At 41.2% G+C, this 21105-nt stretch overlaps 1 protein-coding gene across 4 annotated transcripts; it reads left to right on the plus strand.

The window, feature by feature from the left end:
* The first annotated feature begins 575 nt into the window (after positions 1-575).
* Positions 576-18730, plus strand: LOC115154765 (palmitoyltransferase ZDHHC20-like). Of its 4 annotated transcripts, none has more exons than XM_029701327.1 (14): positions 576-951; positions 1834-1860; positions 2370-2464; positions 5882-6002; positions 8738-8807; positions 11687-11719; positions 12000-12120; positions 12509-12544; positions 13150-13282; positions 17175-17301; positions 17469-17555; positions 17645-17736; positions 17821-17868; positions 18059-18730. In XM_029701327.1, the coding sequence occupies exons 1-13, from the start codon at positions 834-836 to the stop codon at positions 17862-17864; spliced, it is 1104 nt and encodes a 367-aa protein (XP_029557187.1). In that variant the 5' UTR covers positions 576-833; the 3' UTR covers positions 17865-17868; positions 18059-18730. The 4 variants fall into 4 exon arrangements, with proteins under 4 accessions (XP_029557187.1, XP_029557188.1, XP_029557186.1 ...); XM_029701328.1 differs by having other exon boundaries at positions 18143-18730; XM_029701326.1 differs by lacking the exon at positions 18059-18730 and having other exon boundaries at positions 17821-18039.
* Positions 18731-21105: the final 2375 nt, after the last annotated feature.

The following is a 21105-nucleotide window of genomic DNA, read 5'->3' on the forward strand; positions in this document are numbered from 1 at the left end:
GTGTAGGCCGTCATTGTAAATAAGAATTTGTTCTTAATTGACTTGACAAGTTAAATAAAGGTTAAATAAAAATAAATGAATATGGCTAGTTTGTCAACGAGGTCATAAAGTCTGGTGATCATGTTGACACATGAAGTGAAGCAAAATGGAAAATGCTATCCCTTCTCAGGCAGTCTAAATACAATGGTCAGGAGAAGCTAATTGAATAGGACTGTGGTGAACTGGAACAAATGTGTAGCTTACATTGCCAGCAGAGATTGCAATACTGAGCTAAATTACTAGAATCACCCATCCCCACAATAATAATTCAAAATATGGATTTCTCTTTAACTCTGCATTGTTAGAAAATGACTTTTAAATAAGCATTTCACTTTTAGTCTGCACCTGTTGTTTACGAAGCATATGACAAATACAATTTAATTTGATTCAGTAATTAAATAAGATTGTCGATTCATGTCGAGTCTCCAGTAGCTTACCAGTTCTCGGTTCACAGCTGTACATTTCTGTGGTGGTTTCATCTGATGGAGAAGAGGCGCTCCTTAGCAAGCTGAAAAATAGGAGGTCAAATCATGACGTCAGGGATTTTCAGGTCGGAAAGCCGGAGCTGAAGAAAGAGGCCCGAGTTCCCAAATTGAAATTCCGAGTTGGATGACCGTTCAAATCTATTTTTTTTTCACTCGGAGCTCGTTTTTTTCCGAGGTCCCAGTTGTTTTAACGCACTGAAGTCGGAAGTCTGAGGTTTCCGAGTTCTCAGTTGTTTGAACGCGGCATTAGTCCATTGAAAAGCCTGAAGCTTTGACGTCACACCACAGTTTTCCCCAGGCGGATTAAAGATGGCGCCGCATCATGTTCTAAGGTGCTGTCAGCGGAGTTTATCTTGGATACCTGTTATTTTCATAAACCTTATCGTTGGCTGGTCTTATTATGCATACGTCGTTGAACTCTGTATCTGTAAGCATAACATTATCTTTTTGGGGGGTTACCGTGGTTTGTTTCCTCATTGAAACAAAAGTTGCCTAACTGCTTGCTTGCCCAGCTTGAGGATGTGTATAGCCGGTAGTTTACAGTAACTTGGTCGGACAAAATCAGGTTGATAATGTATGGATCATTTTCACCACCGTACAAGTGTGACATTGATCAAATCCAATGTAACAGTTGCTACTTGAGTGAAACCATAGAAATAGAATGTTTGAAACACTCGCTACCTTTTGCGGGTAGCCAATCATGCCCATCGATAGAAGCCACTGTTGCTAGAAGGAAATGGACAGACAAATTGACGTAATCGAATGACTGGAAACTATATCCTCGTCCCATATTGGAATAGAGGGGATGTTGGATTAGTTTTGTCAGATCTCATATTTTATTTAATCAGATCTACTGGTAATGTTAGACTGGAAATTGTTCCTCTCTGACCTTATTTCTTATTTTGACATTGTTTAGCCAAAATGCAACCGAAGCTATGTAATTCTGCGCCAAGCATCTTCAGAGCCATTTGATGTGAGGCTACTTTGGCCTCAAGTTGACTTATTCCAATACAACTGACCTGCTGTCTCCTCGTGAACCACACTGTTTCCACTCACTGTCTAACCTGGTTAGCCTGTTTCTGTGGGCTGTTGCTGATGGTACAATGACATGCTGTAGTCAGGGGCATCCCTTCAGCAGGGAAAACAAAGCGTTCTGTGACGGGTGGGTCTCCTGCTGGTAGTACCAGGCTGCTGCTGGGGGTTGAGAGAAAGGGGAAGTAGATGTGAGCCTAGTACTGTAACTCAGCAAAAGCAGAAATCAGAGGCCTTCTCTAAACTCTCTCTCTCTGTACCTCTTTGTCTCTTTCAGTAACAATCCCAAATAATGCAGAAAAAGGTAAGTAACATTCTGAAACATCTGGTGCATTTAAGACTGACTGTCTTGGGCCCACACATGATTGCACCACCTTGAACCCACACAAACGTTACTCTGTCTACGTGACACTGATGTACGCTGGTACTTGTGATTTAGACATGGTCAACTAAATACTTGTTTTGCATGGGATGAAAAGTTGTGATTTGGGGTTAAAGGGATACTTTGGGATTTTAGCAATGAGCCCCTTTATCTACTTCGCCAGAGTCAGATGAACATTTTTATGTCTCTGTGTCCAGTATGAAGGAAGTTACCCATTGACCTCCAGTCATTGTGCAAGTTATCAACTTCCTTCAAATTGCAGTCAGAGAAATAAAAATGGAATCCAGGAGTTCATCTGACTCTGGGGAAGTAGATAAAGGGCCTCATTGCCAAAATCCAGATGTATCCCTTGACCTCATGGATATAATTGCATTATATTTGATCTCTGGTATGAGGTATGAATGGTCTCTCTTGCTTCTTCTCTCCAACAGTATCATACCTAGTCGTCTTTCACCTGTTCTTCATTATGTTCATCTGGTCCTACTGGAAGACTATCTGCAGCAGGCCCGCCAACCCCTCTAAAGAGGTATGCGGAGAGTGTGTGTATCTGTCTTTGTCAGTAGTACTCACTCTACCTCCTGTGATATGCTACATCACAATGCCACGTGGCCAGGCAGTAGGCACGGCGGTTCCTAAGGCGCGCTGTAATTACACTGTACAGTATATGTTAACATAGGACAGGGTTTGTGTGTGGTAGGATTGGGCGATACCCCGGTATAAACGGTATATTTTGAAATGCCAACAATATGATTTTCAATAAAATAATCATATTTGGGGCACCCTGCCTCGTTCTACGGCACTGCTTATCACTGAGTTCTGTATACTATAAAACATCTAAGTGTATAATAAATTATATCCAGCTCAGGGCTCCAGCTAGGCATTTGGTTTGCAAGCTAAGTGGCTAGATGCCAAGATCCCGCTTTGTGGTTACAGGAGAGACATTCAATCCCCTCCTGGATCAACATCCCTGTTGCCTAAATTGTTTAGTGTATAAAAAAAAAAAATACTACATATACAGTACTAGTCAAAAGTTTGGACACACCTACTCATTCAAGGGTTTTACTTTATTTTTACTATTTTCTACATTGTAGAATAATAGTGAAGACGTGTAATTTCATAGTTTTGACATGGGATCATGTAGTTCCCAAAACAGTGTTAAACAACTCAAAATATATTTTAGATTCTTCAAAGTAGCCACGCTTTGCCTTGACAGCTTTGCACACACTTAGCATTCTAAACCAGCTTCATGAAGAATGCTTTTCCAACAGTCTTGAATGAGTTCCCACATATGCTGAGCACTTGTTGGCTGCTTTTCCTTCGGTCTGCGGTCCAACTCATCCCAGACCATCTCAATTGGGTTGAGGTCGGGTGATTGTGGAGGCCAGGTCATCTGATGCAGCACTACATCACTATCCTTGGTCAAATAGCCCTTACACAGCCTGGAGGTGTGTTGGGTCATTGTCCTGTTGAAACAGAAATAAGAGTTCCACTAAGTGCAAACCAGATGGGATGGTGTATCACTGCAGAATGCTGTGGTAGCCATGCTGGTTAAGTGCGCCTTGAATTCTAAATAAATCCGTGTCACCAGCAAAATACCATCACACTTCCTCCTCCATGCTTGACGGTGGGAACCACACATGCGGAGATCATCCGTTCAGATATTCTGCGTCTCACAAAAACACGGCGATTGGAACCAAAAATCTCCCATTTGGACTCATCAGACCAAAGGACAGATTTCCACCGGTCTAATGTCCATTGCTCATGTTTCTTATTGGTGTCCTTTAGTAGTTGTTTCTTTGCAGCATGAAGGCCTGATTCACACAGTCTTCTCTGAACAGTTGATGTTGAGATGTCTGTTACTTGACCTCTGTGAAGCATTTATTTTTGGCTGCAATTTCTGAGGCTGGTAACTCCAATGAACTTATCCTTTGCAGCAGAGGTAACTCTGGGTCTTCCTGTCCTGTGGCAGTCCTCATGAGAGCCGGTTTCATCATAGCGCTTGATGGTTTTTACGACTGCACTTGAAGAAACTTGACATTTTCCACATTGACTGACCTTGTCTTAAAGTAATGATGGACTGTCGTTTCTCTTTGCTTATTTGAGCTGTTCTTGCCATAATATGGACTTGGTATTTTACCAAATATGGCTATCTTCTGTATACCCCCCCTATACCTTGTCACAACACAACTGATTGGCCCAAATGCATTAAGGAAAGAAATTCCACAAATTCAATTAACTAGGCACACCTGTTAATTGAAATGCATTCCAGATGACTACCTCATGAAGCTGGTTGGGAGAATGCCAAGCGTGTGCAAAGCTATCAAAGCAAAGGGTGGCTAGTTTGAAGAATCTAAAATCAAAAATATATTTTGATTTGTTTAACACTTTTGGTTACTACATGATTCCATGTGTTATTTCATAGTTTTGATGTCTTCACTATTATTCTACAATGTAGACAATAGTAAAAATTAAGAAAAACCCTGGAATGAGTAGGTGTGTCCAAGCTTTTGGTGTGTTTTATTTATATATGAGAGTTAACATTAAGAAGAGATTTCCAAGAGACTGACTACATGACAGCTATGATCCCATATTGATGTCACTTTTTAAATCCACTTCAATCAGTGTAGATAAAGGGGAGGAGACAGGTTAAAGGATTTTTAAGCCTTGAGACATTTGATACATGGACTGTGTATGTGTGCCGTTCAGAGGGTGAATGGGCAAGACAAAATATTAAGTGCTTTTGAAGGAGGTGCCAGGCGTACCAGTTTGTGTCAAGAACTGCATCGCTGCTGTGGTTAGACTCTCTACAGATTCTGCTATTTCAGCCACACCTGTTGCTGACAGGTGTCCACATACTTATGGTAACGTTGTGCATCTCTAGCTCTCAGATATAGCTTGGGCGGTATACCATGGTATTTGGAAAAAGCCAAGGGATGGATTTTCAATACCATCAACTATTTCTTTGACGTTTTTCCAATAAAATGTGAATATTTGTAGCTACTTAAGTTAACAGCTGCTGTCAACTTGTGTAATAAGTTAAGAGATGAGACAGATTGCGCTCTTCATTTCACCTGTCACATTATGAAGCTTACCGTAGTTCCCCAGAACAGTCATGTGTTTCTTTGTAAATGGAGAAAGCGAGATGGTGAGTTTATAGCGTTCTGTCTCTGAGGTGCACATGAGGTGATGAAGTTACTTGTATGCCATTCACTACTAAATATTTGCTGTCACATATCTTATGCCTTTCTGTCAGAGGTCTGGAAGAGTTCTGTACAGCTGCCATTTTTTTTTTTTTCACTGCGCTTCCTACGAACGTTTTTTTTCTCTGTTCTCCGTCTGCTCTTCCTTCAGAAAAGCATGCATCAACTTTTATTTACACCATTTCTCTCGTTCATGTTTACTTGTAAATGTCCACACTCACACAAAATGACATTCGGTAGCTGCTAGCTATGCTTGTATCACTTTGAGCTGGATTTGCCGGTCTTTGCAATTATTTTGTTTTTGCTCGTTAGCATTTATCTAACTGCGCCTTTTGATTTTGCTAATATTTTGTCAGCAGTATGGTAATAGAGGCCCAATGGGCTTCCCCCTTGTGTGCTATGTTGGTAATATGGTCAATCCCATAATGAGAAGACAGTGTGACGCTATGAAAATCTGGATACTGCCCAAGCCTTACACTGTGTTTTTATTATTGTATTCATATCTTTTTTAAATAGCACCCCATGTTTGCACATTCGGTAATACTGTATGGTACAGAATCGGTATGAAAATCTGGATGCTGCCTAACCCTAGTGTATGGTTATGAAGGGGATTTGCCCTCAATCTCAAGTAACTTTTTTTTCCACATTTAAACTGTTCCCTAATTTTTAGATGCATGACTACCGGTAATAACTAGCCTATGTTATTGCGTACTTTGAGAAACACCTTTCTGTTCTCCCATCAGTTCTGTCTGCCCAAAGTGGAGAAGGAGCAGTATGAGAAGGAGGAACATCCAGACACTCAGCAGGAGATCCTGAAGAAGGTGGTGGTAGGATTGCCTGTCTATACACGCACTGGGACAGGAGGTGAGAATGTTACTGCCACCCACCCCCAACTCACCATGTGTACATCCAATTAGAATTGATGTGCTATTTTATGTATTTGGGATATACAGTCAGGTCCCAAATTATTGGCATCCTTGATAAAGATGTGAAAAAAGACTGTATAAAATAAATGATGCTATATTGTATGATCAACAAGGATCATAATTAATACATATACTAATACAATTGCTCAGATTTTGTTTACAAGTTATACAAAAAAATCTCAAAGCTAGGTGTCAATTATTGGCACCCCTGGTTTCAATACTCCGGCACCCTCTTCGAGGATAATGGCACTGAGCTTTTATTCTAGTGTTTTTATGAGATTGGAGAAACGCATTGGGAGGGATCTTGGAGCATTCCTGCATATAGAATCTTTCCAGATCCTTGATATCCTTTGTCTGCGCTTATGGACTGCCCTCTTCGATTCAAACCACAGGTTTTCAATGGGGTTCATGTCTAGAGACTGATATGGCCATTGAAAAATGTTGTTCAATAAACAATTTCTGTGTGGATTTTGATTAGTGCTTGGGGTTATTGTCTTGCTGGAAGAGCCACTTGTGACCAAGTTTCAGCTTCTTGGCAGAGGCAACCAGGTTTTTGGCTAAAATGCCCTCCCGTGTGGCGCAGCAGTCTAAAGCACTGCATCTCAGTGCTTGAGGTGTCACAACACAGACCCTGGTTCGAATCCAGGCTGTATCACAACCGGCCATGATTGGGAGTCCCATAGGGCGGCGCACAATTGGCCCAATGTCGTCCGGGTTTGGCCGGTGTAGGCCATCATTGTGAAGAAGAATTTGTCCTTAACTGACTTGCCTAGTTACATTAAAGAGATACTTCACCTCCAGGCGTTACATTTGTTGTTTGCTCACTATAAAGGCTTTTTTCTGGAAAACATTCCGAAGAGTCTATTGGCATGGAGTTGGCGTGTAATTGGAGACTTGGTGACCTGAAAATGCAACAAAGTTCTGTAATTCTCCACCTTTGGCCCTTGGTTTTGTCTTTGCCTCCCAAACCATCTTCCTCACTGTGCGTGGGGACAACATACACTTGCGTCCAATACCAGGCAAGTTTACCACTGTTCCAGTGGTTTTAAACTTCCTAATAGTGTTATATTTAGGTTATTTTTTAATAAGAAGGTCAACCACCATTTGTCTCTTCGTTTGGGAGCGCTTTGCTTTTTCCCATGGGGATGGATGACAAAAGGATTTTACATGCACGTACCTCATTTTTATACCCCAGTGAAACAGGAAGCCATGGAAGGCCACACTACAGTTATTTAAGCTGAGGGAGGAAAAAAGTAGAATGTTAATGCAGATACATTTTGTTTGATTGTATTTATAAGAATCTTTAGGAGTGCCAATAATTTAGACCCCTTTAATTGAGACAAATGACTTGTTAACCTCTCTAGGGGGTGTGGGACGCTACCGTCCCACCTGGCCAACATCCGGTGAAATTGCAGAGCGCCAAATTCAAATTAAATTACTATAAATATTTAACTTTCATGACATCACAAGTGTAATACATCAAAATAAAGCTTCACTTATTGTTAATCCAGCCGCCGTGACAGATTTCAAAAAGGCTTTACGGCGAAAGCAAACCATGCGATTATCTGAGGACAGCGCTCAGCACACACATTACATACAGTTACCAGCCAAGTAGATTAGTCACGCAAGTCAGAATTAGCAATAAAATTAATCACTTACCTTTGATCTTCGTATGGTTGGACTCACAAGACTCCCAGTTACACAATTGTTCGAGAGTCCCTCTATATATTTTGGGGGGCAGGGTAGCCTAGTGGTTAGAGCGTTGGGCTAGTAACCGAAAGGTTGCAAGTTCGAATCCCCGAGCTGGCAAGGTACAAATCTGTGGTTCTGACCCTGAACAAGGCAGTTAACCCACTGTTCCTAGGCCGTCATTCAAAATAAGAATTTGTTCTTAACTGACTTGCCTAGTTAAATGAAGGTAAAATAAATATCCAAAAACCTCCGTTTTGTTCAGTAATCCAGTGGCTCAAATGCAGTCACAACAGGCAGACAAATTCCAAATAGTACTGGTAAAGTTCGTAGAAACATGTCAAACAATGTTTATAATCAATCCTCAGGTTGTTTTTAGCCTAAATAATCGATAATATTTTAACCGGACAATAGCGTCGTCAATATAAAAGAAAGGCGTGCTCTCGGTCGTGCGCAGAAAACGGCTCTGGGGACATCCCACTATCCACTCAGAGTTGTCATTCTCCCTCATTTTTCAGAATAAAAGCCTGAAACAATGTCTAAAGACTGTTCACAACTAGTGGAAGCCATAGGGAATGGAATCTGGGTCCTATCCCTTTAAATGGTGGATAGGCTTTCATTGGAATCAGCCATTTCAAAATAATGGCACTTCCTGGGTGGATTTTCCTCAGATTTTTGCCTGCCATTTCAGTTCTGTTTATACTCAGACATAATTTTAACAGTTTTAGAACTTTGGAGTGTTTTCTATCCAAATCTACAAATTATATACATATCCTAGCTTCTGGGTCTGAGTAGCAGGCAGTTTACTTTGGGCACACTTTTCATCCGGAGGTGAAAATGGTGCCCCCTACCCTAGTGAGGTTAAGCAAAATCTATTTCACTGAGCAATTGTATTAGTATGAAATAATATTTCCATATTGACTGTAGTTGAAACACAAGCTTTGGATTTAATGATGATTGATCAGGTGTACCTGTTCTCCACAGCCGTCCGGTACTGTGACCACTGTCTGGTGATCAAACCCGACCGCTGCCACCACTGCTCCACCTGTGACATGTGAGTTCAGTTCAATTCAGATGAGATGCACCATGGGGTTTTATGCAGCGTCTTTTTGGGTGCTTCAACTCCAAAGTAATATACTCTAGGGTGTTCACCCATAAGGATGAATTAATTCAAGGTTTATACAAATGTCCGCTCAATAGAGAATTCTGTCAGAAAAACACGTGTCCAAGCCCCATGTCTTTACTATATGTGACCCGTTTTCAGAAAAAAATATGGTTGAGAAGTTTGACGATTTACTCTGAGAATGTAGCGTGAATGGAATGTCATCACATGCATGATCAAAAAGTGGCCACCGCTCAATAGAACTCTGTGGCGCTGCTCCGCTGCAGAACGGCGCGAACTAGTGGCTGCAGGTTCTTGAGTGGAAACTTATTTATACAGTGAGGGGAAAAAAGTATTTGATCCCCTGCTGATTTTGTACGTTTGCCCACTGACAAAGAAATTATCAGTCTATAATTTTAATGGTAGGTTTATTTGAACAGTGAGAGACAGAATAACAACAAAAAAATCCAGAAAAACGCATGTCAAAAATGTTATAAAATGATTTGCATTTTAATGAGGGAAATAAGTATTTGACCCCTCTGCAAAGCATGACTTAGTACCTGGTGGCAAAACCCTTGTTGGCAATCAGAGGTCAGATGTTTCTTGTAGTTGGCCACCAGGTTTGCACACATCTCAGGATGGATTTTGTCCCACTCCTCTTTGCAGATCTTCTCCAAGTCATTAAGGTTTCGAGGCTGACGTTTGGCAACTCGAACCTTCAGCTCCCTCCACAGATTTTCTATGGGATTAATGTCTGGAGACTGGCTAGGCCACTCCAGGACCTTAATGTGCTTCTTCTTGAGCCACTCCTTTGTTGCCTTGGCTGTGTTTTGGGTCATTGTCATGCTGGAATACCCATCCACGACCCATTTTCAATGCCCTGGCTGAGGGAAGGAGGTTCTCACCCAAGATTTGACGGTACATGGACCCATTCATCGTCCCTTTGATGCGGTGAAGTTGTCCTGTCCCCTTAGCAGAAAAACACCCCCAAAGCATAATGTTTCCACCTCCATGTTTGACGGTGGGGATGGTGTTCTTGGGGTCATAGGCAGCATTCCTCCTCCTCCAAACACGGCGAGTTGAGTTGATGTCAGAGCTCCATTTTGGTCTCATCTGACCACAACACTTTCACCCAGTTGTCCTCTGAATTCTTCTAAAAGGATAAATAAGGCATCTTTGTGATGACAGAGGCAATTATATGTCTCCAGAAAAATGATTGAATGATTTATTTTTTTGTGTGCCTTGTCCAGATTTACCAGTGCTTGGTAAAAAATATAGAAAATATAACTTCATGGCTTCCCTCAGCAGCTCTGCAGCTTTCCCATGGCAGGAAATAGCTTCTTCATATTTACCAGCTGCCAACAAATGGTCTGCCTTCCTGGACTGCCATTCACCATTCAGCCATAGTATTTCTAGATGTAAACAACCACTGTGCATTTTCATTTGTCCCCTTCTAACAGTTTGACTATAACTATAAAGATCCTTCTAATCAATTTTATTGAGATAAAGACCGTTGTGTTGAACTCTGTGCGATGTTTAACAGTGAGAATGGCAGAATGGTGGACTTACTAAATGAAATGAGAGGTTGACTGTGATATTAGGTTGCTTCTTGTGTAAATATTTTCTGTCTGGATTTTAATGATTTGTATTTTAATGATCCAATGTTCATTGGCAAACTTCAGACTGGCATGTATATGTGCTTTCTTGAGCAGGGGGACCTTGCGGGCGCTGCAAGATTTCAGTCCTTCACGGCGTAGTGAGTTACCAATTGTTTTCTTGGTGACTATGGTCCCAGCTGCCTTGAGATCTTTGACAAGATCCTCCTGTGTAGTTGTGGGCTGATTCCTCACCGTTCTCATGATCATTGCAACTTCACGAGGTGAGATCTTGCATGGAGCCCCAGGCCGAGGGAGATTGACAGTTCTTTTGTGTTTCTTCCATTTGCGAATAATCACACCAACTGTTGTCACCTTCTCACCAAGCTGCTTGGCGATGGTCTTGTAGCCCATTCCAGCCTTGTGTAGGTCTACAATCTTGCAGAGCACTTTGGTCTTGGCCATGGTGGAGAGTTTGGAATCTGATTGATTGCTTCTGTGGACAGGTGTCTTTTATACAGGTAACAAACTGAGATTAGGAGCACTCCCTTTAAGAGTGTGCTCCTAACCTCAGCTCGTTACCTGTATAAAAGACACCTGGGAGCCAGAAATCTTTCTGATTGAGAGGGGGTCAAATACTTATTTCCCTCCATTGAAATGCAAATCAATTTATAAAATTTTTGACGTGTTTTTCTGGATTTCTTTTGTTATTCTGTCTCCCTGTTCAAATAAACCTACCATTAAAATTATAGACGGATCATTTCTTTGTCAGTGGGCAAATGTACAAAATCAGCAGGGGATCAAATACTTTTTTTCCCCCTCACTGTGTGTATGTATTTTTTTTTTTTTTTAAGAAATCCGCTGAATATTAAACTAAATAGGGATGAAATGTATATTTATTTACAAAGCTAAGAGACTGAATTTCAATATCCACCTTCTGCGAAAACAATCTGTTCCTATTTTAATTTTGTATTTCAGAGTCCTTCCCTTTAAATTGCCATAGAAACGCCCCTCTCAACATAGATTGATTGCCATTATAGGCTATGAAATCCAAAGATCTGGAGGTGAAAATGACAAGTATCAAGTTGATTTCAATTGGTCCTACCAGAAGAAATGGTACCACCTCACAACGCCAAATATGGAAGAGGATACAACCAAGAGTGGCGCAGTCGAAACTAGCAACGTCCTATATACTTTCTTTCATGTTGTTTTTCATGCTGTCATACTCTCTCTCAGGTGTGTACTGAAGATGGATCATCACTGTCCATGGTATGTAACGCCTCAGTCCATTCATGAAGTATAGATGCTTAGCAAAGTACACTCATGACCATACTGCTCCAAAGCATATGCCTGCCCTCATTTGAAGTCCATTGTTAATACTGACTTGATAGTGATTTGGATCAGTGGAGAGTTTCATCCTGTCCATTCTACTGCATGAGCGTATTTGATCTGTCTGGTATAGTGATGTGGAAAGGATTACTCCGCTCTCTGAAAGAGACCGAGCGGCACAAGCCACATTGACTTTATGTTTTCTCTGTTTCTCTCTCAGGGTGAATAACTGTGTTGGATTTTCAAACTACAAGTTCTTTGTCTTGTTTCTGGCCTACTCCATGCTGTATTGTGCATTCATCGCCGCTACCGTCCTGCAGTATTTCATCAAATTCTGGACAGTAAGTACTACTGAATAATACTGTAGCTGCCTGTCCTTTCTTCCTAAACTAGCTAGAACTTAACCAGTGAAAGCAGTAAGATTGCATGTTCCAATTAGCCAATACCCCAAATCCTCTACATAAACCACCTCAGACTGCTCAAGTTTGCATGTCAGGAGAAATTTGTGTGAATCCAGTTTATATTTAGCTGTGTGATTTGCAGTAGGGTATAGTGTGGAAAGGGGGGAGGGAACATTTGCAATTGTGCTAACATTCTGGAGGGCATTGAGCAGGTGCCGATAGTTTTGTAATCCTGTTCTTCTCTCTTTTTTTTTGTCCTTGTTATGTCTGTTGCACATTCTTAATTTCTGCACTAACCGTCTGCCTGTCTCTAATACTTTGCCTAAAGCTTTGCCGATGGAGATCTGTTGGGGATTGTCCTCAGGTAAAATGTGAGATTGTCACCATCTGATCGTTGTGGTTATTCAAAAAGAAAGGTTGCACTTAGAGTAGCCTATTGCCACTAAGGAAAGGTAAAGGTCAACCCATAATGGAATTCACAAGGCTTCTGTCTCTCAGAAGTACAAATTGCTGTTGAATGATTCTCTTCAGTATTTGTCAAACACTGTTGTCTTGCAACATAAGCCGTTGTCTTGCAACATAAGCCGTTGTCTGTTCCCCCTTGACTGGTAAGACTAGACCTCTGTCCTTGCTTGTGTTATATGCTGCCTTGCTTGTGACAATGAATGTCCACTGTCATCTTGGCCAAACTGAGGGCGAGTGTGGAGTCGGACAGGGTTGGTTGTTTAGCATGTTGTATTTTGCGTAACAACCAAAAGGTCTGTGCTGTATGTAGTACCTTCTGGAGCCATTCACTTGAACAGTCATGTAGGCTAAGCGTCTTCTACTCCAGAATGAGGTCTTCATGGTCATTTTACAACTGTCTGTGTCATATCCTGTGTGTCTGTGCAGAAGGTGAACGTTATTACTGTGTGTGGCGGATGAAGAGTATGACGTCACTAACGGCTCCTCTCTCTCTCTTCCTTCAAGAATCAGCTGCCTGACACTCACGCCAAATTCCACGTGTTGTTTCTGTTTTTTGTGGCGGCCATGTTCTTCATCAGCATCCTGTCGCTTTTCAGCTACCATCTCTGGCTTGTGGGAAAGAACAGGACCACCATAGGTAGCTGCCATGCCTCACCATACTCAACACAGTAACTCATCCACTATTGTCTTGATTGTTGATTCCTTTTTATTGTTGGTTATAATTAGGTTCTCTGAACCACTATCTGAATATTTTCTTGACATCGTCAAAAAACTTGAGCATAGATTGGGAACTTTTTTTTTCTTCTAATTTGGCACACAAACTAGATGCCATGGGTAACTTGGTCCAAAATAATGGCACCAATTGGCCTATTTGTGGCACTGTTATAAGCAGTCTCACTTAAACCCTCATAGCCTTTGCCCTGTTTGACCTAGAGACTTGAAACCAATTGTATGTAAACTCAGCAAAAAAAAACGTCCTCTCACTGCCAACTGCGTTTTATTTTCAGCAAACTTAACATATGTAAATATTTGTATGAACACAACAAGATTCAACAGCTGAGAGAAACTGAACAAGTTCCACAGACATGTGACTAACAGAAATGGAATGTGTCCCTGAACAAAGGGGGGTCAAAAGTAACAGTCAGTATCTGGTGTGGCCACCAGCTGCATTAAGTACTACAGTGCATCTCCTCCTCATGGACTGCACCAGATTTGCCAGTTCTTGCTGTGAGATGTTACCCCACACTCCCACCAAGGCACCTGCAAGTTCCCAGACATTTCTGGGGGGAATGGCCCTAGCCTTCACCCTCCGATACAACAGGTCCCAGACATGCTCAATGGGATTGAGATCCGGGCTCTTCGCTGGCCATGGCAGAACACTGACATTCCGGTCTTGCAGGAAATCACGCACAGAACGAGCAGTATGACTGGTGGCATTGTCATGCTGGAGGGTCATGTCAGGATGAGCCTGCAGGAAGGGTACCACATGAGAGAGGAGGATGTTTTCCCTGTAATGCACAGCGTTGAGATTGCCTGCAATGACAACCACCTCAGTCAGATGATGCTGTGACATACCGCCCCAGACCATGATGGACCCTCCACCTCTAAATCTATCCCGCTCCAGTACACAGGCCTCGGTGGAACGCTCATTCCTTCGACGATAAACACAAATCCGACCATCACCCCTGGTGAGACAAAACCGCAACTCGTCAGTGAAGAGCACTATGTGCCAGTCCTGTCTGGTCCAGCAACGGTGGGTTTGTGCCCATAGGTGACGTTGTTGCCTGTGATGTCTGGTGAGGACCTGTCTTACAACAGGCCTACAAGCCCTCAGTCCAGCCTCTCAGCCTATTGCGGACAGTCTGAGCACTGATGGAGGGATTGTGCGTTCCTGGTGTAACTCGGGCAGTTGTTGCCATCCTGTACCTGTCCCGCAGGTGTGATGTTCGGATGTACCGATCCTGTGCAGGTGTTACACGTGGTCTGCCTCTGTGAGGACGATCAGCTCTCCGTTCTGTCTCCCTGTAGCACTGTCTTATGCATCTTTTTGCCCTTTTTTGCCCTGGCCACATCTGCAGTCCTCATGCCTTCTTGCAGCATGCCTAAGGCACGTTCACGCAGATGAGCAGGGAACCTGGGCATCTTTCTTTTGGTGTTTTTCAGTCAGTAGAAAGGCCTCTTTATTGTCCTTTGTTTTCATAACTGTGATCTTAATTGCCTACCGTCTCTAAGCTGTTAGTGTCTTAATGACCGTTCCACAGGTGCATGTTCATTAATTGTTCTTGGTTCATTACACAAGCATGGGAAACAGTGTTTAAACCCTTTACAATGAAGATCTGTGAAGTTATTTGGATTTTTACAAATCATCTTTGAAAGACAGGGTCCAGAAAAGGGAAGGTTCTTTTTTTTGCTGCGTTTAGGTATCTTTCCTCACTGCTTCATGGACCCATAAGGTCCCTAAGGATATCTTTTGAAAACCTTTGGGGAAAAACTTCTCATGAACCGTAGGTTCATGGTACATAACTCAGCCATCTCTTAACTTAGTTGGAGAAAAGCTTTTTTGATACATCAGGAAATCTGAAATTTAAATCCATTCCATAATGGCCTATCAACTTGAAACATTTTAGGGTCATCAAAGACATTACCATGGTGAACCAAGTTTGGCATTGATATCTTTAAAAAATAAGGAAACAATTTACTTTGACTAACGATAAAGCTTAAAATAATCATACACATACACAATCTTCTCATGGACTAAGTGTCTGATTCCCTCCAAATGTGATCTTTGGAGTCAACACAATGGTCCATAAAGAGTTTGAGAAAATAGCATTGATGGATTCAAAGATGGCCACATTATACCAGTAGATGCACATATGCTAAACATGCTTAACAAATCATCTTCTCATGAAACCATAGGACCAAAATACAATCCCAAAAGCTACCGCTAAACTTTGTTAAAACAAATTAAACTACGTTTCTTTTTAATCCTCAGGTACCCTAAAATGTAATTAAACTATAATATTTCATACGGAAAGAAGTATGTTCAATTGAAAAGTATCATTTGCAGTTTGGGCATGTCAGTCAGACAGGAAGTGGAGAAAATAGGGGCCTAGCCTGAAGAAGCTTAGACTCGGTCCATAAAATGAAAGACTGATGTAGTTTTTTTTTTTGCATTCAAATATGGCCACACTGTACCTAATAGAAGCACATTAGCGCTAATGCTAAAAAATACTTACAAATATTCTCATGAACAATAAGTCAGATTTGGTATATAGACCCAATAAATTAGCCTGTATTGAATTTGAGAATGTTTAGTTGCTGAAATCTTAGTTGGCCACATTATACAACTAGATGGCACCATATCTCACCAGGGCTATAAGAAATGAACTGATGGACATGGGGCCATAAAATTTGGTTTGTTTCTTTAAATTTGAGCAGACTCTCTTAACCATAATTGCTCCTGTAAGTTGCTGTGGATAAGTGCCTTGCTCAAGGGCACATTGACAGTTTCCCCCCCAACTAGTCGGCTCGGGAATTTGAACCAGCAACCTTTCAGTTACAGGCCCAATTCCCTTAACCGTTAGGCTACCTGCTGTATGTAAACCTTATGTACATAATTAATTATAATAACTGTGAATATAAAGTCACTGCAACTGTAGGTGACTGCACCAGACCGGTTGGTGGCTCTATAGATGTCATTAGCACCAGTGGCACCATGGGATACTAGAGCTTTGTCTCATGCAAATTAATGTTAGATTGTAATTGGGCAGATCAATGTGAAATATCGTGATTACTTTCTGTATAATCACATATTGTTGCCGTATTATGTGGCCTGAACATAGTGAAAAGTGTAATTTATTTGGGAAAGTAGACGTTCTGCCACTTGTGCACTCACCGTATTACAGCTGTGAAAGTATATTTGAAGAATTTTTATTTCTTTTTTTTTTTAAAGCTAATGTGGAGTGTACCAACTGAGTTAATTATTTCAAACCGATTTTGACAAAATAAAGTTCCAGAATTCAAAAATGACCGAAAAAATATAGCCTACCAATACACCACCGGAGGTTGGCGGCATGTTAATTGGGGAGGAAGGGCTCATGGTAACTGCTGCGGCAGAATTCAATGTGTTTGCCATTCCATTCGCTCCGTTTCCAGCCATTATTATAAGTCGTCGTCTCAACAGCCTCCATTGCAATACACTAACGCTGAAAATATTTCAAGTCATAAACCGTTAGTCAAATTGACCACAGAATTGGTTAATAAACTCAACACATTAAGTAATGACTTTAAGAGTGATTACCTGCTGCATTCAAAGATACAGCACTAGACTAATCTTCACTTATGTCATCCTTGTGGTATTGAGCGATAAACATGGTCATGTTTTCACTGATTGTACATAAAGGAAGATGGTTCCTACTGTACATATTGCTGCTTTGTTATCCAACTTATCTTGTCTCCCTTCTGTCATCCTGTGAACCGTGTTCATTGCTGCTTGCAACTAATATAATTTTTTTGAATTATTATTTTAGAGGCTTTCAGGGCTCCTGTCTTCAGAAATGGCCCAGACAAGAATGGCTTCTCTCTGGGATTCAGTAGGAACATGGCTGAGGTCTTTGGAGACCAGAAGAAGTACTGGATGTTTCCCATCTACAGCAGGTGAAAACACAAAGTCACCTATCCATCTATTCTGTTGGAGCTTTAGAATAGTTTTGTATCTTAGTCAGTACTGCCTTTTAGTCAAAAACCTAGTTTGAGTTTCACTGTAGGTGTTTAAATGCCTAATGTGTCCCCCCCTCGCGCTCTCCTTTCTCTCTCTCTCTCAGTCACGGTGATGGTAACAGTTTTGTTACCCGGTTGGTGAACTTAGATCCTGAGCAGATAGCTGTGGGCCTACAGATCAACGGCAAAAGGTCATTCTTGGTTTGCTTTCTTTCATTCCCAATTCAGTAAATGATCTCGCCTCATTCATGAAGTTAATACTGGCCTTGTCGTGAAACAGCTCTGTAGATGGTCCTGCAAGCCCCAAGCATGTCCTTGGTGACAACGTCAACCACATTGAGGACCATCAGGATGGCAGCTTTGACAAAACTGGTATGTAGATCCCTGTGATGTCATGTAGCCCTGTCTGTGAGCTGCCTGAACCTTGACCTCTTACCTCTCACCCTTGTGTTTCAGACGTAGCCGAGACGGTCACAGTCACCACAGAGAGCGAGTCATAGACAGGTAAGCCTATGGATGACTCCCGCTGAAGTGTGCGCGTTTCATACAGAGCTTAGAGAGGAAACTGATGACCATCCATGATGTTTGATTACCAGTTGGCTCAAATCTGCCAAGAGACAACTGAGCCATCAACTGTGATGCCTTACAGCCAGCAGAATCTGTCTAAACAAAAAACACCCCTTTTCACCTGCAGCACCCCTACTACCATGGACAAATGTCAAGTAACAGCTCTTGTATTGACATATTTTCTATTGCCATTCTTACATCCACCAAACAGCATTCCTGGCATGATGGACACAACCTGGACTGTCATGGACGCTACATCTTACATCAGCCCTCTAAGTCCTCGCCAAGCGCATACTCTATGACACTTCATCTTTGTTTTTAACCAAAGCTTTTTTTTGTAACTATGATTAATCTCTGGGACTACTCGGTTTATTCAAGCCAAAAAAATACTCTTTGCACTAGGTTAGATTATTTCAGGAAAAGTACAGGAAAATAATTGCTTTACACTTATACACCTCAGTTGAATAAGTATTCACTTTCTTTATTGGAAACAAGGAAGCGAGTTTACTGTTTCTTACCCCAGAAACTCAGTTAGTGGTTTTGATTGGGTTAAGCCCAGGGAATACAATGTTCAGGGGCTCAAGACACAACGTCTCAGTTGACTGTAGTGTGTGTGTGTACTGTATGCACTTTACATTTGAACCCTGTGGAGGGCGCTATGCATATCCATTGATTTCAACAGGTCCTACAGTAGGTTTGCATGAAAAAAGGCTTCGTTGGACCCTATGCCAAATCCTTTCCTGCTCAACATCATCGTAACTTAAACCTATAACACTTAGTTTTTGGTTCTATATATATATATATATATATATATATATATATATATATATATATATATATATATATATATATATATATCCATTGATTCTTGAATATAACCTATAAATGACTCGATCTTAGTTCAACTGTCATACCCCTACAGATTTCTTTTATTTTTTACTATGTTTGTAAACAATGTAAATGTAAACGCACTATAGCTTCAAAAAATGGTTAAAACGATCCTTTTTATATTTTTGACGGTAAGTCCTTGCATCCATAGCTCTGTATGAATTTGAGTGTTTACATTTCTCCAGACCCATCCCTCAGCTTTTTACCAAAACAGAGGCAGGGTAACTCATTGTTTCAACTGCTGATTCTAGCTTTAAATGTGCCTTCAGTTAAGTTGTTCAGATTTTTTTGGTTCTGTTGTATGGAAGGACAAAGGTTAAGTACAGTGCCATAGTAAATGGTTCACCTTAGCATGGTGTAATTACTTTACAATTTCTGTTTGCAATTTTAAACCGTTCATTTTTGCTAATACACATTCGAAGTGTCACACACATGACCCTAATGACGCAGGGCCAAATCCTAACTCTAGATGCATGTTTTGCAAAATTGTGATCTACAGCACCAGTCAAACGTTTGGACACACCTTCTCATTCAAGGGTTTTTCTCTTTCTTTTTACCATTTCTACATTGTAAAATAATAGGAAGACAAACTATGAAATAACACATGGAATCATGTAGTAGCCAAAAGTGTTATACAAATCAAAATATATTTCAGATTCTTCAAAGTAGCCACCCTTTGCCTTGACAGCTTTGCACACTCTTGGCATTCTCTCAACCAGCTTCATGAGGAATGCTTTTCCAACCGTCTTGAAGGAGTTCCCACATGCTGAGCACTTGTTGGCTGCTTTTCCTTCACTCTGCGGTCCAAATCATCCCAAACCATCTCAATTGAGTTGAGGTCGGGTGATTGTGGAGGCCAAGTCATCTGATGCAGCACTCATCACTCTCCTTGGTTAAATAGCCCTTACACAGCCTGGATGTGTGTTTTGGGTCATTGTCCTGTTGAAAAACAAATTATAGTCACAATAAGCGCAAATCAGATAGGATGGCATATAGTTGCAGACTGCTGTGGTAGCCATGCTGGTTAAGTGTGCCTAGAATTTGAAAATCACTGACGGTGTCACCAGCAAAGCACCATTACACCGCCTATATGCTTCACTGTGTGAACCACACATGCAAAGATCATCCGTTCACCTACCCTGCGTCTCACAAAGACAGGGCGGTTGAAACCAAAAATCTCACATTTGGACTCATCAGACCAAAGGACAGATTTCCACCAGTCTAAAGTCCATTGCTTGTTATTCTTGGCCCATGCAAGTCTCCTTAATGGTGTCCTTTTTAGTAGTGCTTTCTTTGCAGCAATTTGACCATGAAGATCTGATTTCACGCAGTCTCTGAACAGTTGATATTGAAATGAGTCTGTTACTTGAACTCTGAAGTGTTTATTTGGGCTGCAATTTCTGAGGCTGGTACCTCTAATGAACTTATCCTCTACAGCAGAGGTACCTCTGGGTCTTCCTTTCCTGTGGCGGTCCTCCTGAGAGCCAGTTTCATCATAGCGCTTGATGGTTTTTGCGACTACACTTGAAGAAACTTTCGAAGTTCTTAATTTTTTGACTGACCTTCACGTCTTAAAGTAATGGACTGTTTCTCTTTGCTTATTTGAGCTGTTCTTGCCATAATATAGACTGGGTCTTTTACCAAATAGGCTATCTTCTGTATACCCCTCTACCTTGTCACAACAACTGATTGGCTCAAACTCATAAAGAAAGAGATTCCACAAATTAGCTTTTAACGAGGCACACCTGTTAATTGAAATGCATTCCAGGTGACTACCTCACGAAGCTGGCTGAGAGAATTCGTGTGTGTGTGCAAAGCTGTCAAGGCAAAGGGTGGCTACTTTGGAGAATCTCAAATATAAAATATTTAGATTTGTTTAAAACTGGTTACTACATGATTCCATATGTTATTTCATAGATTGTTTTCACTAGAACCCTTGAGTGAGTAGGTGTCAACTTTTTGACTGGTACTGTATGTGACAAGTTTATCGCTTTCATCTCAAGAATTTGGTTGGGACTCAACACGCAGTGCATTCGAAAAGTTTTCAGAAGTTAACTTTTTCCACATTTTGTTACATTACACCCTTTTTATTCTATAATTGATTTAAGTCATTTTTTCCCCTCAGTCTACACACAATACCCCATACACAAAGCAAAAATGGGTTTCAAGACATTTCTGCACATGTATAAAAAAATGTAAATGAAATAAGTATTCAGACTCAGTACTTTGAAGCACCTTTGGCAGCAATTACAGACTCGAGTCTTCGTGGGTGTGACGCTACAAGCT

The sequence above is a fragment of the Salmo trutta genome, chromosome 19 (genome assembly GCF_901001165.1).
Source record: "Salmo trutta chromosome 19, fSalTru1.1, whole genome shotgun sequence".
Taxonomy (NCBI): Eukaryota; Metazoa; Chordata; class Actinopteri; order Salmoniformes; family Salmonidae; genus Salmo; species Salmo trutta.

Bases quoted from the DNA above. Each gene is read 5' to 3' on its own strand.
- LOC115154765 (XM_029701327.1), top strand. From the start codon at position 834: ATGGCGCCGCATCATGTTCTAAGGTGCTGTCAGCGGAGTTTATCTTGG. The intron at 1,861-2,369 runs GTAAGTAACATT...TCTCTCCAACAG, and splicing joins CCCAAATAATGCAGAAAAAG to TATCATACCTAGTCGTCTTT. The intron at 17,302-17,468 runs GTGAAAACACAA...TCTCTCTCTCAG, and splicing joins ATGTTTCCCATCTACAGCAG to TCACGGTGATGGTAACAGTT.